At 52.3% G+C, this 25,743-nt stretch overlaps 1 protein-coding gene across 1 annotated transcript in view; it reads left to right on the plus strand.

The window, feature by feature from the left end:
- The first annotated feature begins 6,435 nt into the window (after positions 1-6,435).
- PHLDB1 (pleckstrin homology like domain family B member 1) overlaps positions 6,436-25,743 on the plus strand; it is a 98,730-nt gene continuing 79,422 nt past the window's right edge. The window contains exons 1-3 of the mRNA XM_065417073.1: positions 6,436-6,495; positions 8,864-8,987; positions 12,327-12,497. Coding sequence (XP_065273145.1) covers positions 6,436-6,495; positions 8,864-8,987; positions 12,327-12,497 — 355 coding nt within the window. The remainder of the gene's footprint in view (positions 6,496-8,863; positions 8,988-12,326; positions 12,498-25,743) is intronic.

Raw genomic sequence — 25,743 nt, forward strand, 5'->3', positions numbered from 1 at the left:
CCCATTTGTGAAGGGGGTACCCCCCTCACGGGAGCTGGGTGGGTTTGGTGCTGCCATGCCCAGATCGATGGAAGGTGCCAGAGCATGGCCCAATGTGACGCTTGCCCCTCACTCCACATTGACTCTGTGAGTTTGGCTGGGATCCGGTGGCCTGCAGTGGTGGGAAGGGGTTAATCTCCAAGCATGATTCCATCCTGGCCTCCCTCTCTTCCTTTTCAAGAGTCCAGCCCCCTGCCTGCCTGCCTTTCCTCTGGCCCAGCAGCAGCCAAGAGCTAGCAGCTGGCTGCTGCTGCTTTTGTGGGGAAGGTGCAGGGGTTGGGGAGAGGTTAGGGCTGTGGGCCCTGCTGGCCTGGCTCTCCCCACTGGGGTCTCCTGCCTTGATGTGCCTGTCACCTCCCCAAGGAGCTCGCAGTACAGACTGTTCTCTACAACTTCTCCCACAGCTGGGCTAGGCCGCACCTCAAGGCCCTGGTGCGAACAGAGCACAGGGACATGAACGCTCTGCCACTGAAGCTGGTGGTCGGTGCTTGGCCCAGTGCCAGGGTGAGGATCCAAGGGCAGGTAAGGTGCGGACCTTAAAACCACACTGTGGCTCGGGATGTGGCGTGTGTGTATTGGAGCAGGGGGATCACATAAACTCTAAGGCCAGGTCTACACTACCGCGGTAGTTCAACGGCTGGCAATCGAAGTTCCGGGTTCGATTTATCGCGTCTGGTCTGGACGCGATAAATCGATCCCGGAAGCGCTCGCCGTCGACTGCGGTACTCCAGCTCGGCGAGAGGAGTACCGCGGAGTCGACGGGGAGCCTGCCTGCCGCGTGTGGACCGCGTCTGAACCGCGGTAAGTTCGAACTAAGGTATGTCGACTTCAGCTACGTTATTCACGTAGCTGAAGTTGCGTACCTTAGTTCGAATTTGGGGGTTAGTGTAGACCAGGCCTAAGTCTAGCCCTTCCCAGTGCTCATGGGTCCAATGGGCTCCTTGTCCTGCCAGCATCCGGGCTCAGACCCTGACTTGAGGGAGCTGGAGTCCAGGCCGAACGGGGGCTCCTCTAAACACCAGGGGTGGCTCTGGCCCAACAGGTGGCTGGCGCAGGCTCAGCTGCATGTTGCCAAATGGTGTCTGAGCAGGAAGGGGAGCAGGTCCTAGAGAGCTTCAAACCGCTCCACTAATATGCTATGTGGAAGCTGCATTTCCCCCCGCCCGACCCCATTACTGTGTCTCCTACTCTGCCACCCCCGATCCCGGTGCCACATCTTTCCTCTGCCCCCTTTCTCTGCCCCCAGTGCCACGGCCCACAGGAAAGGTCCTGGCTGCACAGCCCACACAGGAAATCTCATTTAGCAGGTTGGAAACTCCTTTTGCAGCCGTGGGAAAGTGGCAGCAAATGGAGAGAAGCCCTGGTGGTAATGAGCTAGTGCCCCCTCTCCAACTTGTTCACAAAAACACACACCGGCCCTCTATGCAGCACGGGCTAGTCCTGACCCTCAGTAGCTGTAGGCTTGCATATGAGAATCAGGGAGTGAAGGGAAACGGCCCTGCATCACTGTCCAGACAGTGAGATGAGGTTCAGATGAGCTGAGCGTTGGCAGCTCGCAGTGGCAGGAGCTCAGTCCCTCTGACAGCCAGATCCACATAAATTCTCCTGGCTCTAACCCCTGAACTATCACTCAGCCTCACGTCCAGCATGCTCCTTTTACAAATAATGTTTCCAACTCAGCTCCTCCACTCCATACCCAGGGCCCAGCTTGGGGGAAGCCTGGCTTCCCTTGGTGTCAGTGGGGGCTGCTATGAAAATTGGGCCTGAATGCCAATCTAGGCACTTCAGTTTGAATTCTGTCTGGTCTTACTTCCTGATGCTGTCCTCTTTCAGCTGCCTATTCCGGAGGGAGCCAGGGCCTTTACTGTGAGCTGATGGTTATTTTGTTCTTTCCCAGCCCTGGAGTCAAAACAGTCTTTTTCCAGCCTTTCATTTTTTCCGCAGTGTGTAATAGCTACGCACTAGCTCCCACTCTTCCTGGCCAGGCTGTGTGCTCTCGCCCTGGGTATGGTTTGTGCTAACCACAGACCATGCTTGCTTTGACAGAGTAGGGAAAGGATCTCTCCTTGCTACACTGGTTGAAGCCTGAGGATCTGTGGGCTAGGATTACCAGGGCAGCCTGTAGATAGCTCTGTCTCTAGGGAGAGTAGGAGAAGCCCAGACTTTGCCCATCTAAGGGGTATGTGCTGGCATTTGTCCCAGAGCCCAGTCATGGGTTGTACATATGCTGTACAGAAGAGCAAATCACAGCTGCCTTCAGCTGGAACCAGAGGAGCATTGCATGCTGGGCTAGCACTGGTATTTTCCACTGGCCTAGGTGTTCTGATAGGTGAAGGCAGCACTGGGTCTCCATGAAGCCCATGAGCTGCAGTGATCCCAGGCTACACTAGGGCCTTGTCTAGGCCCTCACACTCTACTAACCCATCTCCCACAAATGGCCTGTCTTCTGGATGGGATGTGGACTGAAGTCCTGGTCACTTGGGAGCAATAAAGTTCCCAGGACACTTTCCACAAGCCGGGGCATTGACTCCAGTGTCGTGGCCAAAGCCCGTCTTGGGTAATTACTCTCTGCGAATCCTGCCCCCAGCAGTTTCAGTTGGATACAGGTGGTTATTCCCTGTCTGCCCTAACCTGTCACTGTGCTGGTTTATTTTTATTTTATAAATGGAGATATCCTATCTCCTAGAACTGGAAGGGACCTTGAAAGGTCATCGAGTCCAGCCCCCTGCCTTCACTAGCAGGACCAAGTACTGATTTTTCCCCAGATCCCTAAGTGGCCCCCTCAAGGATTGAACTCACAACCCTGGGTTTAGCAGGCCAATGCTCAAACCACTGAGCTATCCCTCCCGTGGCAGCTGCCACGTTTCACCCCAGAGGTAGCTGTATGTCAGTCCTAGGGGAGTGATGTTTCTGTAGAGCACTGTGGGATCCTTCTAGGTGAAAAGTGCTATGGGAATTTTTCCCCTCTTCAGGGTCTGCCTCCAGGCCCTTGCGATGCATTAGACACAAGCATCTGTGAGATCTGGGTCCCTTTAATATGACCCAGGAGCAGCGCAACCCTGTTCTGGCTGTGTCTGTAATGGGTGGGCTGCTGGATGTGTGGGAGCAGAGACTAAACAATCGTTCCATGCACTTGGAGTGGCCCTAGCCCTTGGCAGGAAAAGGCACAAGAAATGCCCAGCTGGCAAAGGTGAGCTGGTGGAGAACAGCAGGGAGCTGTCTGGAGGTCAGGCATCGCCACTGACCCCTGGTGGGACTTTTGGAGTTGTTTTGATCAAGTTTCCCCAGCCCATCCTGTTCTCTCAAATCCCGCTGGGGCCAATGCTGACCGGGGGGCAGGTGAAGCAGGGCCAGGGAAGCTTCCTGGGGGTAACTGAGAGGAGAGTTCAGCGTGTTTTCCTGAAAGCATGTTGGGGCTCTTGGGAGTGTCAGTGGCTGCATTCGTGAACATTGTTCTCCATTGGCAATGATAGGAGAAGGCTAAGTCCATGCTATCACTGCAATGCAGGCTTAGCCTGTAGATGGTGCACTGGTGTCACACAGCTTGGCCTGCTTTTAATGAGCCATATGTGACCTAGTTCTGCCTTAATACCAGCAAAATAACATTTTACAAAGAGCAGAGGCCTGGTCGGGGAAGGAGGGGCTGGGCTGTCTCTTCCCCAGACAAATGCGACCAGCAACTCTCATTCCTCCCAGACACTTCCTCTGTAGTCCTTTTTGAGCCCTGCATTGCTGGGGGACTCAGTACTCCAGTGCATCTTTCCAGCTCTGAATATCCCAGCACAATACTCTTTCATCCGAGTGATTTGTCTGCAGCTCCTTGGGGAAGGAGTGGTGGCTGCATCACTTGGGGTATTTACACCAGACTGGCTAAAGAGCTGGTGCCTACATGATAGGGGAGCAGTGCGGCTCTTGCTGGGAAGCAGGGGCTGAAGGGTCCAGCAGATTCCAGCCTTCTCCGGAGCCTCTTAACCTTATTCTGAAGCAAAGTGATTCTTGCTAAAAGCGTAGGCTTCACCCCACCCTCATTGCTGACAGGGAGAATGTTAGTGCTTCACACTGTCTCAAAATAGTGGTTTGGGGGCAGCTGCTAGGAACCCAGGTGATACAATCTGCCCCTGACCTGCACTCAGACAACACAAGGCTGGGAGCAGTCCTTATAATTATGTGGTAATGTCACAAGCCATGTGGTCTGTAGTGGGGGAGCCAACAGAACCCAATGAGCTACAGGCCAAATGGAGTGAGGTCTCTTCCCCACAAACTGTCCATCCTCAGATCTGCTCTGGAAGCTCTTACAGACCAGGCCAGCAAGGAGGGGGTTACTGCTGCCATCCTGCTGTAGGGTGACCCCAAGATGGAAGTGTGGGATGCATGGAGTGGGGATAAATTTAGAAACTGTAGCCTGGCCCAGCCTGCTAAGCTGGCCCAAGTGGTCTGAGCGCCAGAGTGCAGGAAATCACTGGCTTGTGGGGTCAGTTTCCTCTCCAAGCTGCTTTATTTATTCTTCCTGCAGGGACAGAAACCCTGCCCAGGATGGTAATGTAGGAGGAGCTGAAATCGGGTTTCAGTTAGTCAGTTTGTGTGTGTGCAAGTGTGTGTTTGAACATGCATGTAAATGTGAGGCATGTGCAGACATGCAGAGGGTCTGAGGAGCTGTGTGCACACATATGAATGTGTGGGGTTCTAGTTCCCTAAGCAGCACCTGGGAGAGAGACTGGCTAGTGCACGACATCCCTGCTGACTAGTGGGGCGGGCTGCTGGGCAAGCATGGATGCGTTGTCATAGGTAGTATGTGTACGTCTGTATCTGTTCGTCCTTCCTTCCCTGCATCCCAGATGTTGGGTTTTTCCCTCATTGATAGTTTAGTGATGTAGATTTTTAAAAATGAGCCTCTACAAAGCTGTTGTTCAGTTAAGACTCCCTCTTTTGTTCTGTGTTCTGTAGTTATGCCCTCTGTGTACAAGTGTATGTTAGTGAATGTGTGTGAGAGAGAGAATATCGATGGATGGATGGACAGAGAAATGTAATCTTGAGACAATTTCTGAGCATCTGGAACCAGGAATTTGCCATTAAATGTAACTCTTGGAACTGAGACATGGAACTGAGCCCCTGGCTACTCCTGCCATCCTAGGGCACATGGTATGAGTTGGGCTCTTAGCTCAGGTGTCTTGGCCCCATTCTAACCCCGGGAAGTTGCCTGCTGCCTCCCTATAGTTCCCTGAAGTTTCACTGGAAGAGAAGATTCTTTTTCCTGTCCTGCCAGTCTGAGTGCTGTTAAAGAGCTGCTGTGCTGGAGAACTGGCTGGCCCGTTCCCGTACACCTCCCCTGACAAGCCTTGTGCAGGGTTTATGATGGTAACGTAGTTCATGTTTGTAAAGAGCTGGGAGATCCTTGGGTGAATGGTGAAACATGCTCTGCACACGTTCTGTAGCATACTGTACATAGGGGCTTTAAGTTACTGTGCTTTTTGTGTGTTTGTGCCGCTCACTGTCATTTCGCATCAGCGGAGACCCTGTGGCAAGGTATGTTTGCAGAATTACCCAGTTCAGTTGGGGTCCAAGCCAGATGCCCCTGTGGTCATTTCCCCATTGACTTGAGCAGGACCAGGTAGAGAGCAAATGAGGCTCAGGGACTGGGTCACGCAAAGCCCAGCTGGTAAAAGAAGGTTATGAGGCCAGAAATTATGCCCCCTGGTGTCCAACTCTCAGAGCTGCAGCCATCAACTCTCCTAATGCTGTCTCTCTTTAGTACTGGGATCCATACACCCCACCCATTTCTAGAAGAAAATAATGCCAATGCGGAAGCTGGGTAAAAGCCTGGAAGCTGCTTGTGTCTATGGGTAGGTGGGTGGGGGGAGCAGCGTGATGTAGAATGTGTACTGCTGAGGACATGTTGCTTTTCTTTGGAACTCTTCGTCCAAGTACTTCAAGCTGGTTACAAATAGTCACAAGCTCTGACAGCCTGTGTGGATAGGTGGGTGTGATCCCCACTGTAGAGATGGGGAAACTGAGGCCCGGAGCAGTGAAATGACTTGCCAGAGGTCAAGCTTGGAATAGAACACAGACATCCTGATTGTCCATCCCCTGCTATAATCACTAAACCACTCTCTCCTTTCATTGATTGGGCCTAGATAATGGGGCCTCTCGATCACTCACCTGTGCTTGCTGGGCTGCTTTGAACTTTACTCTCAGCCTGTGACCTTGTGTCTCATTGGTCCAACCTTCTGCATCCCCTGTTGGGGAGGGAGAGGTGCGTCTCTGCAGCACAGCCCCGTGCACAGCGCTGGTTTGGTTCTGTCGTATTCCTGTTACTGGAGGGCTCTCTCAAGTCCTAACACCCCCTCTGTGTTTCTGGTTGCTTCCCAGGAGAGTGCCAGGCACATTGATGAAGTTGCCATGGAAGCGTCAAACAGGAATGTTACCAGTCCGACCCGCAAAGTCCAAGCAATCATCCAGGTGAGTGTGTGCCGGGATCACCTCCTCCAGCCAGTGCATCAGCACTGCTGCCTTGTGCTGGGGAGGGCAGACTGAGAGAGGTTTGGGGGCTAATGCCCTGTCCTTCCATCACCAGAGACTGGCACTGGGGTCACAAATGAGCAAAGGTTATTGGTCCTAGAGAGGGATTCAGGGGCGATGCTGAGAGTACTGGCGATACAGGCTGCTTAGGTCCCCATAGTGATGGGGCCAGCAGGAAATCAGGGCATCCCAAAAACCAAAGAGAGAGCAGCCCCAAGTGCTGGGAGATGGGCCTGGCAATCCCCTGATTGGGAGAGTTTATTCCCTCTCCCAGGCCTGGGTCAGTCTTCATACATGGCCCTGCTTCGGTTATGGGCCAAACCCCAATTCCAGATGGGGGTTCTAGATTGGGCAGTTCAGCATCCATGTACTTGCACTTTGGCCCAGTTGGCCCTAAAGGCTCCTGGGGGATCTTGTGGAGAGGGGACATGGGAACAGTTTGCCAGAGAGGAATTGTGGCCCCATCACGATAAGAGGCTGTTGATGATTTATGGTCAATGAGGCATGATCCCCCACCCTAGAGCTCGAGAATGGCATGGCTCTGTGTCACATCTCCCACCTTCCACTCCCTCCCAGAGCTTAACTCTGAAGGGATCTTGGTATTCTGAATAACCCCAGGACTAGGGTGTGGGTGACTGGAGCTGCCTTCTGCCGAGTGCCATTGGGCCTTTCCTCCCAATCCTATTATGGGATTGGCTGTAAATCCAGTTGGGCTAAATGGCTAGTACCTTGGATCCTATTAAAAAGAACCTGAGCCCATGGAATCCCCCTTGCCCTAGGGCTGGGCTATTGTCACTTTTCATCCTTCTAGTCTCCTCTTCCCCAAGCCTGCAGCACAGAGCAAAGATCACAGCCGGCCTGTCTTGAGATCTGGAGACGTGGGGAAGTCCCAGAACCCTCGGACTCCACATCTGAGGAGTCCACTCCTCAACTTGCTAACCCGCTGTCTGGAGCCCACACAGGGCTCTGGGAAAAAGGCTGAGGGAGACACCCTCAGAATGTGGAGCCAGGGGCCCAGCAGTCTGTGCTTGTGGGGATGCATGTCCGTATTCATGCATGTACATGTGTGTGCATGCAGCTGATGGGGTCTAAGTGAAGCCTGGTTGGATTCTGGTTTACCTGCAGTAGGGTCAGGGGCCCAGGGCAGTGAGGAGAGCCTTGCCCTGCTGGCTGCAGCCAGCCATCCTGTGAGACCTCCACGTCCGCTCTTCCCTGTCATATAGAGCAGAAAGATAAGGAGCCCATAAATATTTATGATCCATCTTTGCTGTGCAAAGTGGGAGCGGAGATAGAACCTATCTGAATCACTGATTGTGGACAGGCTGCTGGGTAGGAGCCAACCCACAGCACAGACCCCATCCATCCATTTACTGGCATGTTTCAGGGGCTAAAGCAGCTCCGCTGCAGTAAAGGAACCAGGAGAGCATCTCCCAGTTGGAGGCCTCAGCAAGTGGGGGTGAGGGGTGGATGCCTCTTTGTCATGGTTCGGCCTGGCCCAGGGCCTGCAAGGGTGCAGTGGGGTTATGGCTGGCGTGTTTTGTATCCCCACTGCCACTTCCGGCTTCTCCAAGCAGGGGAAGGTTTGGCCAGTGAGTTCTTTCTGGAGCAATGATCCAGTATGGTGGGATCTGGGTTGGGAATTCCCCTGCCAGTGCTGGCTCCACCTGCGCTCAAGCCCTAGAGATGAAGCCACCCATGTATGGGCAAGTCCTTAGAACATGCCCCACCCCTGCCTATCATAAGCCCCGCTGGCCTTGCTCCTCATTTCAGGGGTCTTGTTTGCACACCCCCGCCTGTGCCCCAGACATGTACCAGCCTTGTCCCCATGGATCTGGGCTCCTTCCATCCCTGCTCCCTCTCGTCCTTTTCCCACATGTGTGGTGCTGCCAGTGCAAGAGCCACCTCCTCTGCAGCAGCTGGTGCCATATCTGCCTCCCGATATGTATGTACTCATGCCGGACTGACAGCTCTGGAGCCCTCTGCTTCCCTCCAGAATGGTCAGTGGCAAGGTCAGCATCCACAACCTGGCCTGCGCTGGAGGGGTGAGAAGAGAGGGCAGTCCCAATGGCCTGTTCAGCCCTTGACCTTTTTGCTGACACTGCCCATAAGGGACCGACTGGGGTGGCTTTTGTGCTGTGGATGCTGGTCCACCAGGAATTGACTGAGACTCACCAAACTCATTGCATTTCCTGCCAGGTGGAAAACCTCTCTGTCCCCCATCTAGGAAGGGCTCGGCCCAGTGACCTCTCCCCTGAGTTCAGGGATGAGCATGTTCTAACCAGGGGTTCTGCTTTATCCTTCCCTACAGAACAGTCCTCTGGACCTAATAGACATGGGCAAGGGGCTGAAGGTCCAGACCGACAAGCCACATCTGGTGAGCCTGGGCAGTGGCCGGCTCAGCACTGCCATCACCCTCCTGCCCCTAGGAGAGGGTAAGTTCCCCTTGCCTGTGCTGTGACAATGGGCCGAGGCTGATAGGAGTTAGGAGCTCACCTGGGGGAAGGGGTGTCACTTTTCCTGGTCTCCTGTGGCTGAGACCCCCTGTGTAACTTACACTTGGTGGAGACCAACCGTCACACCATGGGAAAGCCAGACTGTGGAGAGGGTGTGTTTGTAATGGGTAGAACAGGAGGCTGCTGGGATTCCATTCCCAGCTGTGTTATAGACTCACTGTGAGGCCTTGGGCAAGTCCCCTACACCCCAATTTTCAAACTGGCTGTTAATTTTGAATGCCCCATTTTAGGACCCTTGGGCCTGATTCTAAGAAGTGGTCATTAATTGGGGGGGGGGCTCCAACTGGAAACCCTAGGGCCTGACTTCCAGGGGTGCTGAGAACACGCAAGCTTCCACTCATGTCAGCTAGAGTTGTGGGTGCTCAGCGCCCCTGGAAGTCATCCCCTAGGGGTCTCCAGTTGGGCCCCCCAAATTAGTGACCACTTCTGAGAATCTTAGCCTGCCCCCCTCCATCCCCATTGCTAAATGGAGCTAATATTCCTGCCCCGCCCCAGTATCTGATATGGACCTCCTGCCTGCCTGGATTGTAGGGTATAGTTAGTGAAAGATTACATGGTGCTTTTGGAGCCCAGATGAGAGGCAAAAGACAGGGCTATTGATGGCCTGGCACGCAAGACGCTGCTGCACTGCACTTGCCTTCTGCCACAGTCGATGCACAGACTGAAGGCAGTGTGTTACCTGTGTGATTCCCTCTGCTCTTGCTGACTACTGTCAGTGTTGGCCTGACTGCTGCTGCCAGCCATGTCCTTGCCCCTCCCCCCCCGTCCCCTCCAGGTGTGTGGGCTTTGCTGTGATCCACTTTTGTGTGGCTGTAACTTCCTGCAGGGTGCTGAGAAAGCCCCACTAAAATAGCCATATCTAGATGCTGAATGTGGGATCCGGAACCTGGGTTAATTTCACTGAAAATGGGGGTGGGGAGGCACAGTCTGGATCTGGCTGGGATACCCAGAGCCCCTGGGGGGTGGGCACTAAGTCCCACCCATCTTTACTCCCAGCAATGGGAGCTGGTGCTGCCACACCCTCTCATCTTGCAGGGACTTGGGTTAACATCTACATTGACGTTCCTGGTTTATGTGAGCTCAGCAGCCCAGAGCCAGATGGGAACCAGCATCCCAGCGAGAGCTGGGCTGGCAATGGGATTCAGATCCAGTCTTGGCTCCCAAGAATGGAGGGAGTGAGAGGCACATAGGGCAGCTGTTCCTTCCCTCCTGACGGTGAGTGGCTAGCTCATTTTTGTGGCTCCCAGAGGCGCTGGAAGCTCCTGAAAAGTTTCAATCCCCAATAACACCCCGCCACCCCTCCTTGGCAGCCCCTGTGAATGGCCCTGCTACAGGGACAAGCACATGATGATCAGAACCCAGTTGTGCTTCCCCATCCCTGAGCCACTTGCCCCCTGCCTCTCAGTTTAGGATCAGAGACTCCAGCTCCTTCATGGATCAACCCCTCCAAACGTCAGCCCTTCTCCAGCAGTCGGTGTTAGGAAGCGAGCCTTAGGCATGCATCTGTGTCCAATAATTGTTATTGAGGCCATAGTGCAGTCTCAGATTAAAGATCAGATTAAAAACCAGAGAGAAGCAAGAGCCAAGCTCTCCCTGGAGACATTGCTGTTAGCAACCTGTCTGCCTCTTTGGCCTGAGAGGCAGGGAGCTGCCAAGTCTGCTCCCTGTGGAGACGTCCAAGGTCTTACTGGGAAGGATTCACCTGTGCACGCGTGACATGCCCACAGACCCTATCGAGCCCCCTGCACTTCAGACAGGGAGTGTGCTTCCTCCACCGGGGAGGGAAGGGGAGCAGAGCGGAGCTGCTTCTTGGGCCATGCACTTGTACCTAGTGAGCCTTGCTTTTGGACACATAGTCAGCAAGGGCCTGAGAGTGTGAAATGGGGGGGGAGGAGGGGCTAGCCAAGAGCTTGGGGTCTGTTCATCACAGAATCAACAGAGGAAGCTGCTAGCGATAACTGGATCAAAGGAGAGTGGGAGTTGCCTGCCCAAGGAGGCAGCTGGAGAGTGGGGTTGCAGTGGGGTGGGGGGAAGAAGAGGTGGAGGGGCCATGGGAACTTGCCTGTCTGATCAGAGAGAGTGAAGGAGATAGGAGCAGGAGGAGGAACCTAGGGACACAGTGGTTAGTGTGAAACAGGATTCTTTATCACTAGCCTCCTCCTGCCTCTTCTGCTGCATCTCTGCTTGGGTTCATGTTCCTAGAAGGGACAAGACTGGGATGTGTGGGTCACTCTTTGGGGGTGTCTGACCACCGACATTTAGCTCTCTGTTGTCTGTGCCCAAGTGGCCCCATGTCTTCCCAGCAGCTAATATGCTGAGACCCTGCAGGGAGCCAGTGCTGCCCAGGAAACAGCATGATCAATAGCAGCCCTGATAAAAGCCCCAAGGAGCATGGGCTCTGACCTGAGGACCTGCAAGGTCCCATCTCTCTGGCCTGGCCTTTGCAGTCTGGGCCACAAACAGGAGCCCAGTGCTAATCTCTTCAGCCAAGGAGAGAGCAGCACTGTGCTGGGCCCTGCAAGGCTGTCGAGATCTTGCCTTGTGGAAGGACTCCCCTCTCCTCTGAAGTACGAAGCAGGCCTGTTCCCCCAAGTGCTGCAGAGTGCTGGGGCCGGAGGGACAAATCAGCACTGCCACACACCCTGTGGGTGCAGACTGCCCTGCCTTCGGAGCTCTAAGAGTCAGCCTGGCCTAGAGGAATGAGCACAGGACTTTTGGATCCCATGTCATGCCCCTATCTGAGGGGCTTGTACCCCCATTTCCTGAGGTGGAGGAATCAGTGGCTGTTGGTGGTTTGTGTGTGTGTGCAGGGGGCGATGGGTACAGGAGCTGGGAGAGGCTGTTTCAGTCTCTCTCTAGGGGACCCACCAGTGTCTAAAACTTGGTGGCTTGACGCCCAGGCCTGCACTTGCTCTGCAGCATCAGGACAGGAGCTCCCCTCAGCCCTGGCTGCACTCCCGTTATTCCACAGAGTTATGTGTCCTCCCCCCCCCTCCCCCCCCTCTTCCCAGTTCAGGAGCACCTCTGGGCAAAAACTACAGAGGCTGCTTCCTGCCCAGCCCCCATCTTCCTATCACATGGTGCCCATGCGGGGTGGGGTGCACACCAAGTGGGGTTTTGGCACCAATAATACAGGGTGAGTGGTCCCCTCTCAGCCACTGTAAATGGGGGTGCTTGACCTGCTTTGGCCTCCCATCCCATGCACATGATCTCCTTGTTATGACCCAAGGAGCATTAAGCAGATGTTTCTCCTTGCAGGGAGGACGGTGATTGGCTCGGCTGCTAAGGACATTGTTCTGCAGGGGGCTGGGTTGGCCTCTGAGCACTGCTACATCGAGAACGTGTGTGGGACCCTCACCCTGCACCCCTGCGGGAATGCCTGTGCCGTTGATGGCCTGCAGGTTAAGCAGCCCACTCGCCTGACCCAAGGTAAGGTGCCTCCCCTTGGGCATCAAGGCTGGCTGTGGTGGGAGCAATGCATGAGAAGACACTCCTGACCACTCAACTAGCTCCAGGCCTGGGCCCCTCAGTCCCCAAAGATTGGTGATGTTTGGGTCAAGTTCTGGCTTTCCTAGCTTTGTAAGGTGGATCCTGACTTCCTCTGACTTTGGATATGTTTGGAGCCAGCTGCAGGTCTGCAGCTAGGGTACATCTTTGCCTTGGAGCTGGGTGAATCATAGTTATCCTGAGAGCAGGTGAGGGTAACTGGGCTTGAGAGAGCGCCCAGTGCAACTTAGCCCAGCCTCACTGAGTTTTATGGAAGCTTTATTGAGCTGGGATCGGCTTCAGGGTGAACTTGGCTTGTGTTTTCAGCGAGTCGCTGCTTTCAGTGGAACTAAAACCCCAGCCCTGGGTGCAGGCCCAGCACCAGTGGTGACTGCTAATTAGGTGAAGCCCAGTTCCAGTAACTATCCTGTTGGGGTGCTGGGTTAATGGGGGTGTCCCACCAGGAACAGAAGCTGGCTTGGTTAGTGTGCAGGTGGCATGTGGTTCTGATTGGGCAGCTTCATTGGAGTCCTGGCTGCACAGAGATTCCTCCTCCCCATCCCCCTTCCTGAAGGAGCCCCCAACATTTGCTGTAGGTTTGGAGTCTCCTTTATATTTTAGCCATTGAGTGCTCTGACTCAGCTGGAGGGATCTGCGTTTGCCTCCCTGGTTATGTCTACACAGCAAATAAAAATCCACGGCTGGCCCACGCCAGCTGACTTGGGCTCACGGGACTTGGACTATGGGGCTGTTTCCTTGCTGTGTAGACTTCTGGGCTCAGGCTGGAGCCTGGGCTCTAGGACTCTGCGAGGTGAGAGGGTCTGAGCCCGGAAGTCTACACAGCAATGAAAAAGCCCCACAGCCTGAGCCCTGCGAGCCTGAGTCGGCTGGCATGGGCCAGCTGCAGGTTTTTCTTTGCTGTGTAGACATACTCCCTGTCACCTTGATGAGGACCAGTTCTCCTTAACATCTCATTGTCTCTTCCCTTGGAAACGGCCCATGTGCCCGGGGATGATGCTACAGGCCCTTCTTGCCAGTGGTTAATTGGAATTTTCCAGGCTAGTATTTCTGAAGAAGTTTCTTGCCTTGCTAGCATGGGTGTGTGTAGTTCCAGAGCAAGGAAGGTTGGCCATTGTGGAAATGCAAGACTCCCAGCTTGCCTCCCCATCCTCTCAGCCTTCCAGGGCTCCATGGAGGGCAAGGACAGCACAGGCAGCTCTGCTGATGGGAATTTCTTTAGCAATAATAATCCTTTCTAGAACCTCAGTGTGACTCACTGGTCAAGCTTGTGTTGTGTCCCCTTCTATTGGCAGTTGCATTAGAGGGTAACGGCCTATTACTGCTACCAGCTAATGGGATTACTCCTTTAGTTCTTGTGGTCAGGGTGCTGAAGATTCTTGGGTTCAAACCCTGCTACAGGCTCAAGCAGGGGGCTATCATCATTTGAGAGGTCAGTCTTTCTGGTGTCTAAATGAGGGCTGTAAAGAGGAGAGAGTACTAGACTGTCTTGGGGGGAAGGCAAATTTGGGACTAAGATGAGGGGTAGATGGGGACAGGTGTGACCCATCCTGCATCCTCAGTTTGTCTCCTAGGAGCAGGTTTGAGCTAGAATCCCTAGTAGCTGGAAGCATGGCATGGACTAGCCCTATTGGCCCATTGCCACACAATGCTGTCATGCATGGTTCTTAAAAAGAGATGCCTGCTGAAATTCTTTGCACCAGGTCACAGATTGTACTGGAAATGGCTCTCTGCTCACCTGTGCCCCAGTTCCTTGCTAGCCCATGGAGAAACATGCTGCTTTAGGGGAGCTGCCATGCGCTTTGCCAGGTAATCTGGTATTAAGGTCTCTGGCACAAAACACAGAATCCAGCTCCCCCTCCCTGATGCAGAGTTTACACTGTCAAATATCAAAGGTGCATCCTGAGCCATCTTCTGACAGCTGCAGAAAGCAGAGGTGGGATCAGCTGCCAGGAATTTATTAGAGCCTCTAATAATGGTTGGGCTTGTTTGAGGCAGAAAGGGGAATTTAGAGCTGATTGTTTTAAAAGAACCGACCAGCTGATAAACAAACAAGGCTTTTTAATCCAGATGCTTCCTTTTCATGTAATTATTTCAGCTTCTAGGTTCAGCTTTCCTGGGCCATTTCCCAGGCTGTCCCCTTCCCCATCTATCCTTAAAAATATCAGCATGCCTGAGTCACGCTCTCTCTGATGTACTTCCTGTTGGTTTCATTTGCCATGACCGGGCTCCCTCATTTCCCTGCCCTTTCCCTTTGTCCCATGGTTGAGATTTGCCTGGCTTAGACTTGAAGCTCTTTGAGGCAGGGTCCGTGTGTCTCTGCTTGGCCCTTTACAGAACTTGTGTGTGTGGGGGGGGATTGTCCATGTTAACAGGCCTTCTTGTTGGGGTCATTCTAGAACTTTGATTGCCACGGTAACGTGGTGCAATGGCATCGTTCTAGAGCTTGAGATGCCATAGCAATGAGCTGCAGGCTTGTAACTGTTATGGCCAGCTGGTGGCATCTGCTCCACGAGGGGGCTCTGAACACTGTGAAGAGGAACAAAGGGGCATGAGCCTTGCTCCACCTGGAGAAAATCCAGCCTAGAGGAAATGATGCAGTGTGGCCTCTGGAGTCACAGGCACCATAAGTGTTATGGGATGGCCCAGAGCCAGACCTTCTTTCTCCCAACGGCTCTTAACCGAGGAGCACAGCGTTTACCAGAACAAATCTGAGCTATCCCTGATTCCTCCGCCTGCCACACTGGATCGGTCCATATGGCTGGGGGTCCTGGATCCTCGTGCAATGCTTCAGAGAAGGCTGAAACACCCTACCCGATGCCTGGCCAGTTGTGCTGAGCTGTGGGTGGGGTGAGAGATCTTGGCTCAGCTCAAGGCACTGCTGGAGACAGGATACCGGACTAGACAGACAACAGTTCTGATCCTGTCTGATCATTCTAATGGCCATTGGGCTGTGAGGCGGAGCTGGCCTCGTGTGAGGGATAGTCTGAGCTGACAACCACCTTGGACCTGTGTCTCCAGTAAGGTGTTTTGTGAGGCAGCGGGTGGGGCGACACACCTCTCTGCTGGCAGTGTTTGCTTAGCTGTAGTGTACCTACTCCCGTGTGCTCCAGCGTGGGCTGGCTCTGTAACGCATGGCACAGCTGGCCAGCATCCTGTCAGGCCCCTCATCTCCCTCTCAGTACAACTGGGGACATAATCCTCACCCAGCCAGCAAGACTGTCTGTGATGTAAGCTCCTCTGTTAAACCGTCTGCTGTCTGTACCCAGCAGGGAAGGAGCAAGGTCTGTGCTGACCCCAATTGGGCCTGTTGTCCCAGATGGAAACACCACATGCTCCCATCTAGCTGACGTGGTGCCTTGTACCCATTGACCTTGATTTGTAGCACAATACAGGGTGCAAAGCAGATTGTATGTGACTTTTTCTAGTACTTATCACCGGGAATGGGGAACCAGGAATCCTGGGTTCTACGCCTGACTCTGTTGCTGACTCACTGTCTTGGGCCCTCTCTGTGCCTCAGTTCCCCCACTTAGAAAAGGGTGCAACGACACTGGCCCTGCTTTGTAAAGTGCGTTGAGATCCTGGCAGAAATGCTAGTGTTAATTATCAGAGATTCCCCAAGGCACTCGCTCTGCAAGCCCACAGGTCACATGACCTCTTTGTTCAGTGGAAGGAACAGGGGAGTGGGAGTAAGGACTCCTGGGTTCTTTTGTTCTTGGCTCTGCTATTGGTGCTCTTGGCTTGACCTCTCTGTGCCCTGATTTGTGTCTGTGAAATGAAGATACCAGCTCCCAGCCTCATAGGGGAGGGGAGGTTGAGCCAGTTGATATCTTCACCAGGCTTTAAAAGTACTGAGGGTTGGGTATTGCTGAGCTCAAACTGGGATGAAATGGTAATCCTCACACGCTCAGATTTCCTATGGGCGATAATAGGCCCTGAAATATGTGCAGGGGACTCTGCCTTTCTGTACAGGCTGCTCTGCTGGGGATTTCACTCTTGCTATGCCTCATAAATAAACCCCCAATTTAGCTGTAAATGACACATTCAGCCTTAATACTTCATGGCTGAATGACGTCTTTTACAGCACTGGCCCTGGTGTTAGCATAGTTACAGCTTGTAGCGGTTACAATGTTGCTGTGTGTGATAAAGCAGCTGCATAGAGCTGCAGGGGGGAGGGGAGATGGGGGGCACAGAGAATGTTTGTGCTCGTTTTTTTGCTTAAATGTTTCTTAGGATACTTGCATTTGGTGACCTGTTTGGTTTGGTGACCTGTTTGGTTCCTAATTGACATTTCTGCCACAGGACAAGTGCAGTTCATTACAATCAACCATGCAGGTGCTTTGGAGGATAAGGATTAAAATTCAAAATGATCTGGACAAACTGGAAAAATGGTCTGAAGTAAATAGGATGAAATTCAACAAAGACAAATGCAAAGTACTCCACTTAGGAAGGAATAATCAGTTGCACACATACAAAATGGGAAATGACTGCCTAGGAAGGAGTACGGTGGAAAGGGATCTGGGGGTTATAGTGGACCATAAGCTAAATATGAGTCAACAGTGTAACACTGTTGCAAAAAAAGCAAACATCATTCTGGGATGTATTAACAGGAGTGTTGTAAGGAAGACATGAGATAAGTAATTCTTCTGCTCTACTCCATGCTAATTAGGCCTCAACTGGAGTATTGTGTCCAGTTCTGGGTGCCACATTTGAGGAGAGATGTGGACAAATTGGAGAAAGTCCAGAGAAGAATAACAAAAATGATTAAAGGCCTAGAAAACATGACCTGTGAGGGAAGAATTGAAAAAATTGGGTTTGTTTATTCTGAAAAAGAGAAGACGGGGTGGGGGGGAGGGGAACGGACAGACATGATAACAGTTCACTTATGTAAAAAGTTGTTACAAGGAGGAGGGAGAAGAATTGTTCTTCTTAACCTCTGAGGATAGGACAAGAAGCAATGGGCTTAAATTGCAGCAAAGGAGGTTTAGGTTGGACATTAGGAAAAGCTTCCTAACTGTCAGGGTGGTTAAGCACTGGAATAAATTGCCTAGGGAGGTTGTGGAATCTCCATCACTGGCGATTTTTAAGAGCAGGTTAGACAAACACCTGTCAGAAATGGTCTAGATAATACTTAGTCCTGCCATGAGTGTCTCTCGAGGTCCCTTCCAGTCTTATGGTTCTATGATTCTATCTCAGGACAGGAATGGTAGGGAGTGTAATAGATCAGGACTGAGGGGCACCGGCAGAGCTGTGTGAGGTGGGGAGCCCATGGCTGAGATAACGGGTGCACCTGTGGGTTGGGATAGAAGGGCACTGGCAGAGCTGGGGGTGGGGGAATCCCAGAGCTGGGATAGCAGTGGGGCTGTAGATTGGGATTGAGAGGCACTGTCAGAGGTGATGAGGGAGAGAGCCCAGAAGAGGAATAGCAGGGGGCTGTGAGTTGGGATTGAGGGACATTAGCAGAGCTGGGTGAGGGAAGCCTGCACTGTGTTTTGGTCTAACCCAGGGGTTCTCAAACTGGGTGGTCGTGACCCCGTGGGGGGTCGTGAGCTGTCAGCCACCACCCCCAACCATGCTTCACCTCCAGCATTTATAATAGTGTTAAATATAAAAAAATGTGTTTTTAATTTATAAGGGGGTCGCACTCAGAGGCTTGCTATGTGACAGGGGTCACCAGTACAAAAGTTTGAGAACCACTGGTGTAACCTATCTCAGGGTTTCCCCTCTTGCATGTCCTAGTAGTGATTGGCAGCACTCTGCACACAGATCCACTCCTCACGATGCTGGTTCCTGAAGTCTCTATTTGCAGGAATCTGACTTGTGCAGAGCATCTGAACACAGCCTGACTGCTCCCAGGGAGCACGGTCAGTGAAAGTGTCTTTGCCTTGCTAACGAAACCCCAGGGATAGGCTAAATCAGATTTGTCCCTGAGTCTAACGTACCCTCTAAATTGAGGATTGCTCCCAGCTACAATCACTAGAAGCAGACTTGTTCTCACACCCCACTGCTCCTTCTCTGTGCTTGTCTGGGAAGTCCATGCATGAGAGAGTGAGATCCCGAGGCCCAATGCATCCTCACACTCTCTGCCGATGGGCAGATAGAACAATATACACGCATACTACTGGGCACTGGCCCACAGGCAGTCTAGACAGATGCAGACAGACACGTGTGGACACATGCATGTTTGACTGCCACCTATGTCCATTGGCTGCATTTCTTTGGGTTGTATCTCACATCAGAGCTGGGACGTGATCCCAGTATGAGCTGGCTGCTGTAAGTGAAGCCCAAAACATGCTCTGTGCAGAGGCACCGCGGGCTGTTATTAAGGTGTCATCATTTTGCTGTATGGTAGCCAGGGAAAGGGAGCAATTCAGTTAATGATAGTGCAGTAGAGACACAGTCTGGTACAGACCTTCGAGAGTGGCGGAGGAGAATTTCTCCAGACCTGACCCTCCCCCCCCCCCATCCCACTGCAACTTCCTGCAACTCCTTCTGCCCCACTCCTGGCAGTGCCTGGCAGCCTCTCCCAGATGCTCCTGTGCAAGGCTGGCAGGTAGGCTATTGCCCTCTGATACCTTCCCTTTCCAGAGCCTTCACACTTGGGGAGATTTCTGAAGGGAGAAGCTCTTGAATGGAGACAGGTGAGGCAGGTGATGGATCCGGCCTTGTTCAGAACATTCTCATGAGTGTGTTGCCCTGGAAGCCATCTATCCTGGTGAGAGGTAATATCACCCATCATTTTGCTTATGACATCAGCTTCTTATCTGGATGGATGCAACCAGGAGAGAAATGAGGGCAGGCTGGGTCCTCGGGGTGGGGGAACCCAGGGTGCTGGAGGTGGGCACCATCCCACCAAACCCTGCTACCGCTTGCAGTCTGCTCTATTTGATGAGATTGGCAATAACAAGCTTCCTTAGGTGCCAGATCCTTCCTCCAGCCCCTGTCACAGGAGGGTTCCCTATTAGAAAGGGTAGGTATTTAACTCCTTTTCCATGGGAGCAGGGGAACTGGGGAAGGCTGGGGACTTCATTGTGCCCTTCTTTTCTGTTTTCACTTCTTTCCCCTTCTCTGCCTGAATTATCCAGCCCTGGGAGGCACTGTGATATCAGACTGGGAGTCTATTCCTGTCTCTGTCACAGATTTGCTGTGCAACCTTGGGCGAGTCACTTAACCTCACTGTTTGCCTATCTGTAAAATGGGGGTGATAAATGGCTTTGAGAGCCATTGGCTGGAAAACCCTTTGTAAGTACTCAATGTAATTGAGACAGAGGAGTAAATTCTGAACTCCTGTTATTCTGGGACATTGCAGATTTGGACACAGCACCATTCTATGTCTTCACCCCCCAAAGACTTGATTCAACTGCCTCATATTAGTGTAAATCTGGAGACACTCCCCTGAAGTCAGAATCATTACCTGCTCTAAATTGATCTTGGTGTGACAGAGATCAGAATCTGGCTGCTGAACAGGAACGAGCCCAGGCCCATCGTGAGCCCATGGTGTTTCTGTGTGAGGTTCTCCTGCACCGTGTCCGGGAAATGGGTCTCCTTTGGAGCAAGTTTGTCTACAAGGGCAGCAGAAACCGTTTCTCTAACAAGAAACCGCGCTAACAAGCATCCCCTGTGCTGTGTACCACTGTTGCTGGCCAAGGATCTACTGTCCTGGCTCATTCTGTGCTGTCTTATTTTGTACAGCAATTAAGATATTCTTTTCATTCTCCTCCTCGTCAGATTGCCCAAGTTGTGCTGCTAGGGGTGGAGCTCCCTGCTATACCTGTACTCTTCTGATGGAAATTACATTAGCAGCAATTAATTCTCTGGATGTAGCAACAGTAATGTTAGCAGGGCCATCAGCATGGAAGCTAAGCTGTTCAGAATTCCTGTTCAGAATTCAGCCATTTCCTTTGATAATGATGTATATTTTCCACATTACTCTGGAAACTTTGAACCAGATGTGTGAAAACTCACATTAGAATAGAAAATTACACACTATAAGCGACTCCAAAGCTGGAGCATCTGAGGCCCATCACTTAGGCCTATTAGAAAGCAAAGACTAATTAGGCCAAGACACAGGGACTGAAGACCAACCAGCCCATGCTCTATGCTTATCTTAGAAACATGGTTAAAGTGTTTCATTATATTCAGCCCTGGCAGTGCCATACAATGTGTGTGTACACACACATGAGTGTGTGCATGTGCTCTCTTCCTCAATCTGGAGTCACTCCACTGACTTCACTGGAGTTTTTCTGCTGTAACAGAGCACAGACTTTGGACCACACATGCTAGAGCATAAAATTTTACATCTTCTAGGTTGTACAACAAGAAAAAAACACCTCAGAACACTTCCAGGTTTCACAAGGACAAAGGGGCTTATTTTCCTACCCTGTCTTTCAGTAATGTTTTTCACACTACCGCAGTCAATATCTTTGTGCAAAGATGGTGTCATATTTTCCACAGCTGCTTTAGTTTTCCAGTTGAATCACTTTTTCTGATCATACTCTTAAAAAAAAAAAAAAAACATTTTTAATTTTTCTTTTACAGTCTGGAAGCCTTCCCTGGGGTGTTAACAGGGATTTTGATGGAAAATAATGTAGATATTTTTCTCCGTTACTGAGTCACTCGGAAATCTTCACCACTATCACCACCAGACTTCTATTGTAGTGTAGATTGCCTCTAACTCTGGGAAATGTTTGGGAACATTGGAATTCTTCTTAGCAAGATCGCACACACATGCTCCCCTCCTGCCAATAAAACATTGCTGATCAATAGTGCTTCCCAGTTCTGTGGGGAAAGAGGGGAAAAATACCACACTATATGTATTCCTGACGCTAGGGATCCTGAGCACAATATTTTCCCTGTCTACACTGGCACAAGGTTTAACTGCTTCTAAAAATGGCATTACTCCCAGTGATTGATACTGCATCAGTGCATCAAGTTAAATCTCATCCATAACCTTGCTTGAATGCGCTTTGCAATGTGCGAGCTGTGCTGCAAGGCAAAGTAGGATCTTGTGTTTCTGGACGCTTTTTACGCTAACCTAACTAAACTAGCAATTAGAGCAGTGGGGTCGGACGGAGTGAGGGCTTCTGGGTTTTATTCCCAACACTGTCACCGGAGCTCACCGAGTGAGTGAGTTAAATTATTTAAACTTTGAGTTAATTTTGTCCCTAATATAACTCCTTTTAAAACTACGGAGTTACATGAGGGATGAATTTGGTCCTCTGTGCATCAGTTTCTGCATTTGTAAAATAGGACTGTTAACATTTCCCTCCCCTCTGTAAAGCGGAGAGGTTCTCAGACTAGAGCAGCTATATACACGCAAACTATTCCTTTTTGTGACTTGTTTACCAGAATTGTACTGCTTGTGTGGGAGGAGTGTCTCTTCTACTATTTACTTTGGTAGAGCTGTGTATTGTACGTGGTAACATGGTACAACCCCCCTAGAGCCTGATTGTCCGTTCTTGGGCTACCCTCTGCTCCACAGAGCTGCATTTGAGATTAAATCTCTCTAGCAGCATTCGACCATGGCTCTTCAGCCTGTTTGCAAAATTGTTTTTCAAAGCTGTCGTGTGGATTCAGAACCATAGGCTCATAACCTGTGCAGATCTCCTTGGTGTCCCTGCCTGGCTGCTAGTACTTTGCAGGGTAGGGGCCTGTTTCAGGTGTCACCTTATAGCAAGGTGACTCGGGAGAGTTTAGGTCTGGGTCAGGCTATTCAGGGAGTAAATTACCAATAAAGAATGAATCAGAAAAAAATAAACTAAGGAAAAGCTCCTGCTGAATGGTCATGACAGTGAGACACAGACACCCCCATATTGCCTGGGATGGGGGAGAAATGCCATGGTTGGAAATGGGACTCAGCCACAGAATTCTAAGCACTACTGTTCCCTTGAAATGGTCTTGCTGATCCTGTGAGGTGCTGAGCCTCCTCACTTTTCAGGGACTTACAGTACTCAGCCCCATGCCCTCACTGTGAGGTTTTATATGCAAACAGAAATGCTGCTTTTGTGCAAAGTTTTAAATGTTTGGAATCCTAATGGGTTTCCATCTGCTCCAGTTGGTGCTGTGAACCCTTCCCCCAACTGCAGTAGGCCACTGGAATCCACTGCAAGCCAAGGCTGAACTGGCCATGCTAATTTTAATGCCCAAGCTGGGCATAAAGTGCAGGATGTAAAACAACTATCTGCAGAAGCAGTAGGAAGTAAACTTGTCAGAGTTCACTGCTTTACTAGCTTCAAGCAAGAGACATTAACTGTATTACTCCTGGGGGAATTATGCACCACTGTGCAATGCAGAATTTTGCAGAAATTTACGTGCGCGCAGAATTTCCTTTCCCCCACAGAAATGGGCTGCAGTGCTGCTGGCCACCACTAGGGGCCACTGGACCTGGCAGAGCCCAGCTCTCCCATAGAAGACACTGCAGGGAGAGGGGGAGGGAGCTAGAAGGTTTCGGGCAGCTGCAGTTCCCAGCATGCCCTGAGGGAAGGAGAGGGTGGCGTGCAGGAAACTCCATGCAAGCCTGGGACCGAGCATCATGCTGTTTCTCCCTCTGGATCCCTGGGCTCTGGGGGGGAGGAGGGTGGGTGTCTGGGATGGGGGGGCATGGCTGGGCTCTGTGGGGAGGGATGCAGGTATCTGGGCAAGGGGGGGCTGTGGCTGGGCTGGTGGGGAGGAGAAGGTGCAGGTATTTGGGCCAAGGGGGCCCTGCTACTGGGCTCTGGGGGGAGGAGGTGCAGGTATCCAGGCTAGGGGGCCCCATGGCAGGGTTCTTGGGGGGGGAGAGGGTTTGGGTGTATTGGCTGGACTTGGGGGGGAGGGGTTGTGGGTGTCTGCCCCCCCCCAAGCTGGGCTCTGGTGGTGGGGAAGGGGGAAGAGAAATAGGAAATGGGTTATCATAGGGGTTTCTTTAATTCTACTCCTGGGGGAATGTTTGTGTGTGTGTCTGTATTGTTACAGGTATCAGAGGGGTAGCCATGTTAGTCTGAATCTGTAAAAAGCAACAGAGGGCGTCTGATGAAGTGGGCATTCACCCACGAAAGCTTATGCTCCAATACCTCTGTTAGTCTTAAAGGTGCCACAGGACCCTCTGTTGCTTTTTGTATTGTTACAGACATACTTGCTGACAGGTATTTTGAAAAAATTACCAGAATAATTGAAACTGGTGTGATTAGGTAGTGTTATTTTGACAAATAAAAATTGCAGAATTTTAAAATGTGCGCAGAATTTTAAAATTGTTGGTGCAGAATGCCCCCAGGAGTAACTATATATATTGTAGTAAATGGCACCACTGCCCTCTACTGTCTGAAATCAGAACTGCTCTGCTGCATGCCAGAAGCCCTGTAGGGCTAATGTATAAAACAGTTTTTTTCTGGCTTGGGTGGCAGGGGTTCATGCTTTGGGAATGGGAAGCACTCGGTTCTGTCCTGGTGTTGCTCTGAAGTTCTGAATGACTGGACATTTGTTAGAGCAGGTGTCCCCAACCCTGCAGTCTGATGGGTGTGTGCAGAGCTCTGTGGGCTGCCAGTGTGGACTGGATTGCAGGATCTGGGCCTGTATTATTTTTATCTTCAGAGTGTTCCCTTTAAAATAGAAAGTGTGGGCCACCATAGGAGCCTACACTGTGGCTGATCTGACTGAGGGGAGGCCCAATGCTGGGACCTGCGAGGAGTGGCAGTGGCTTAGTGTGTTGCACTCTGCACTACTTGCCTGGTGGGCACACTTTGAGGCTACAGCAACCTTTGCTCCCCATTGCAAAAATGGGAAGAAGGTGGCAGAGACAGAGGGAGAAGAAAAGGCCAGAAGGGACAATAAAAGAGGGGGATGAGAGTTATGTCTGTGTGGGGCACGGGGCATGGGCATCCGGTGGATCTCTGAGAACAGGGCCTACCCAGGGCACAAATCCAGGCACCGCCAGGCTGGGATAAGGGAGACAGACAGTGGGCATGGGCGTGGCAGGCGGGATACAGTGGATGGAAGGGAAGATAGAAGCAGGCAGGCATTTCCCCATTCTGCTAGGGGAGGGGGGCAGTGCCTGCTGCACCCTTCTCTCCCTCCTGCTCCTGAGAAACAGAGAGAAGGTATACAATGCCTTAAGTGAAGCTTCCTCCTGCAGCCCCCTTCTCTACCCTGGCCCCTCGCCCGGCCAAACCCGCTCCAGTGTCTCCCTCCCCTCCCTATTCTGGCACCCCCCCTCCTCCCGCTTTATCCTCTTCCCCCCTCCAGCTCTCCTCGCTGTCACCTCCCCTCCCGGGGGCGGTGCGCTCCCCTCCATTGGAGCCGCGGCCGCTCTGTCTGCGGGGAGGAGCCGCCCCCTGAATAGACCCTTCGACTCCGGGGCTGGCACCGGGACGCCCGGCAGCGGCGCGGGGCTCGGCTCGGCTCGCAGCGCGTCCTTCCAGGCCGGTACCGGGCTCATGGTTAGTGCCCTGCCGGGTACTAGCAGGGTAGGGAACGGGGCAGTCTCCTCCTCCCACGGCCAGGCGGGGGGACTGGACCCCGGCCCCGGCCCTGAGCACAGGGAGCTGAGGGGCCCTGCCGGCTGTGCTGCTCCCCAATGCCGGGAGCTCGGGAGGGAGAAGGGGGCGCTGGTGACGGGACTGAAATAGGATAAATGTAAGCGGAGCGCACGGGCTGGCCGAGGGGCGCAGCAGGGAGGGCCGGGGCCGGGGCCGGGGCTAGGCGCTCACGGCAGCCACTTGCTGGATCCGCAGCTCGCGGCCGCAGTCGGTGCATTTCGCGTGTGTGCAGCGCCCAGTCCGTGCTGGGCGCCCGGCGAGAAAGGAGCCCGGCGCTCCGCGCCAGCCAACGGGGAGGCCAGGGCTCGCCTCTGTATCGCGGGCTGGTCCTTGCGCTCTTAGACTTTAATTATAACTCCTCCTCCTCGCTATTTTGGGAGGCTAGAATGTGGTACCAGAATTAGCTTTGGGCGCTGGAGCGTGGCAGATGGTACAAGTCTCCTCCCACCTGGCTATAAACTAGCCAGAGTTGTGTCTTAGTGGCATCTCTGTGTGCAGTTGTGTGTGCGCGTTCACTCGTGTACCAGTACGTACATGTCTGTGATGTGTGTATTTGCATGTGGCTTTTTACAAGGATGTTTTCTTAGGCTACTGAGTATTCTTTGTTTGAAAATAATTGGTCTTGTTTGAACTGGGGGGTGAAATTTATTTCCCTTCTG

This window comes from Emys orbicularis, chromosome 15 (assembly GCF_028017835.1).
Source record: "Emys orbicularis isolate rEmyOrb1 chromosome 15, rEmyOrb1.hap1, whole genome shotgun sequence".
Taxonomy (NCBI): Eukaryota; Metazoa; Chordata; order Testudines; family Emydidae; genus Emys; species Emys orbicularis.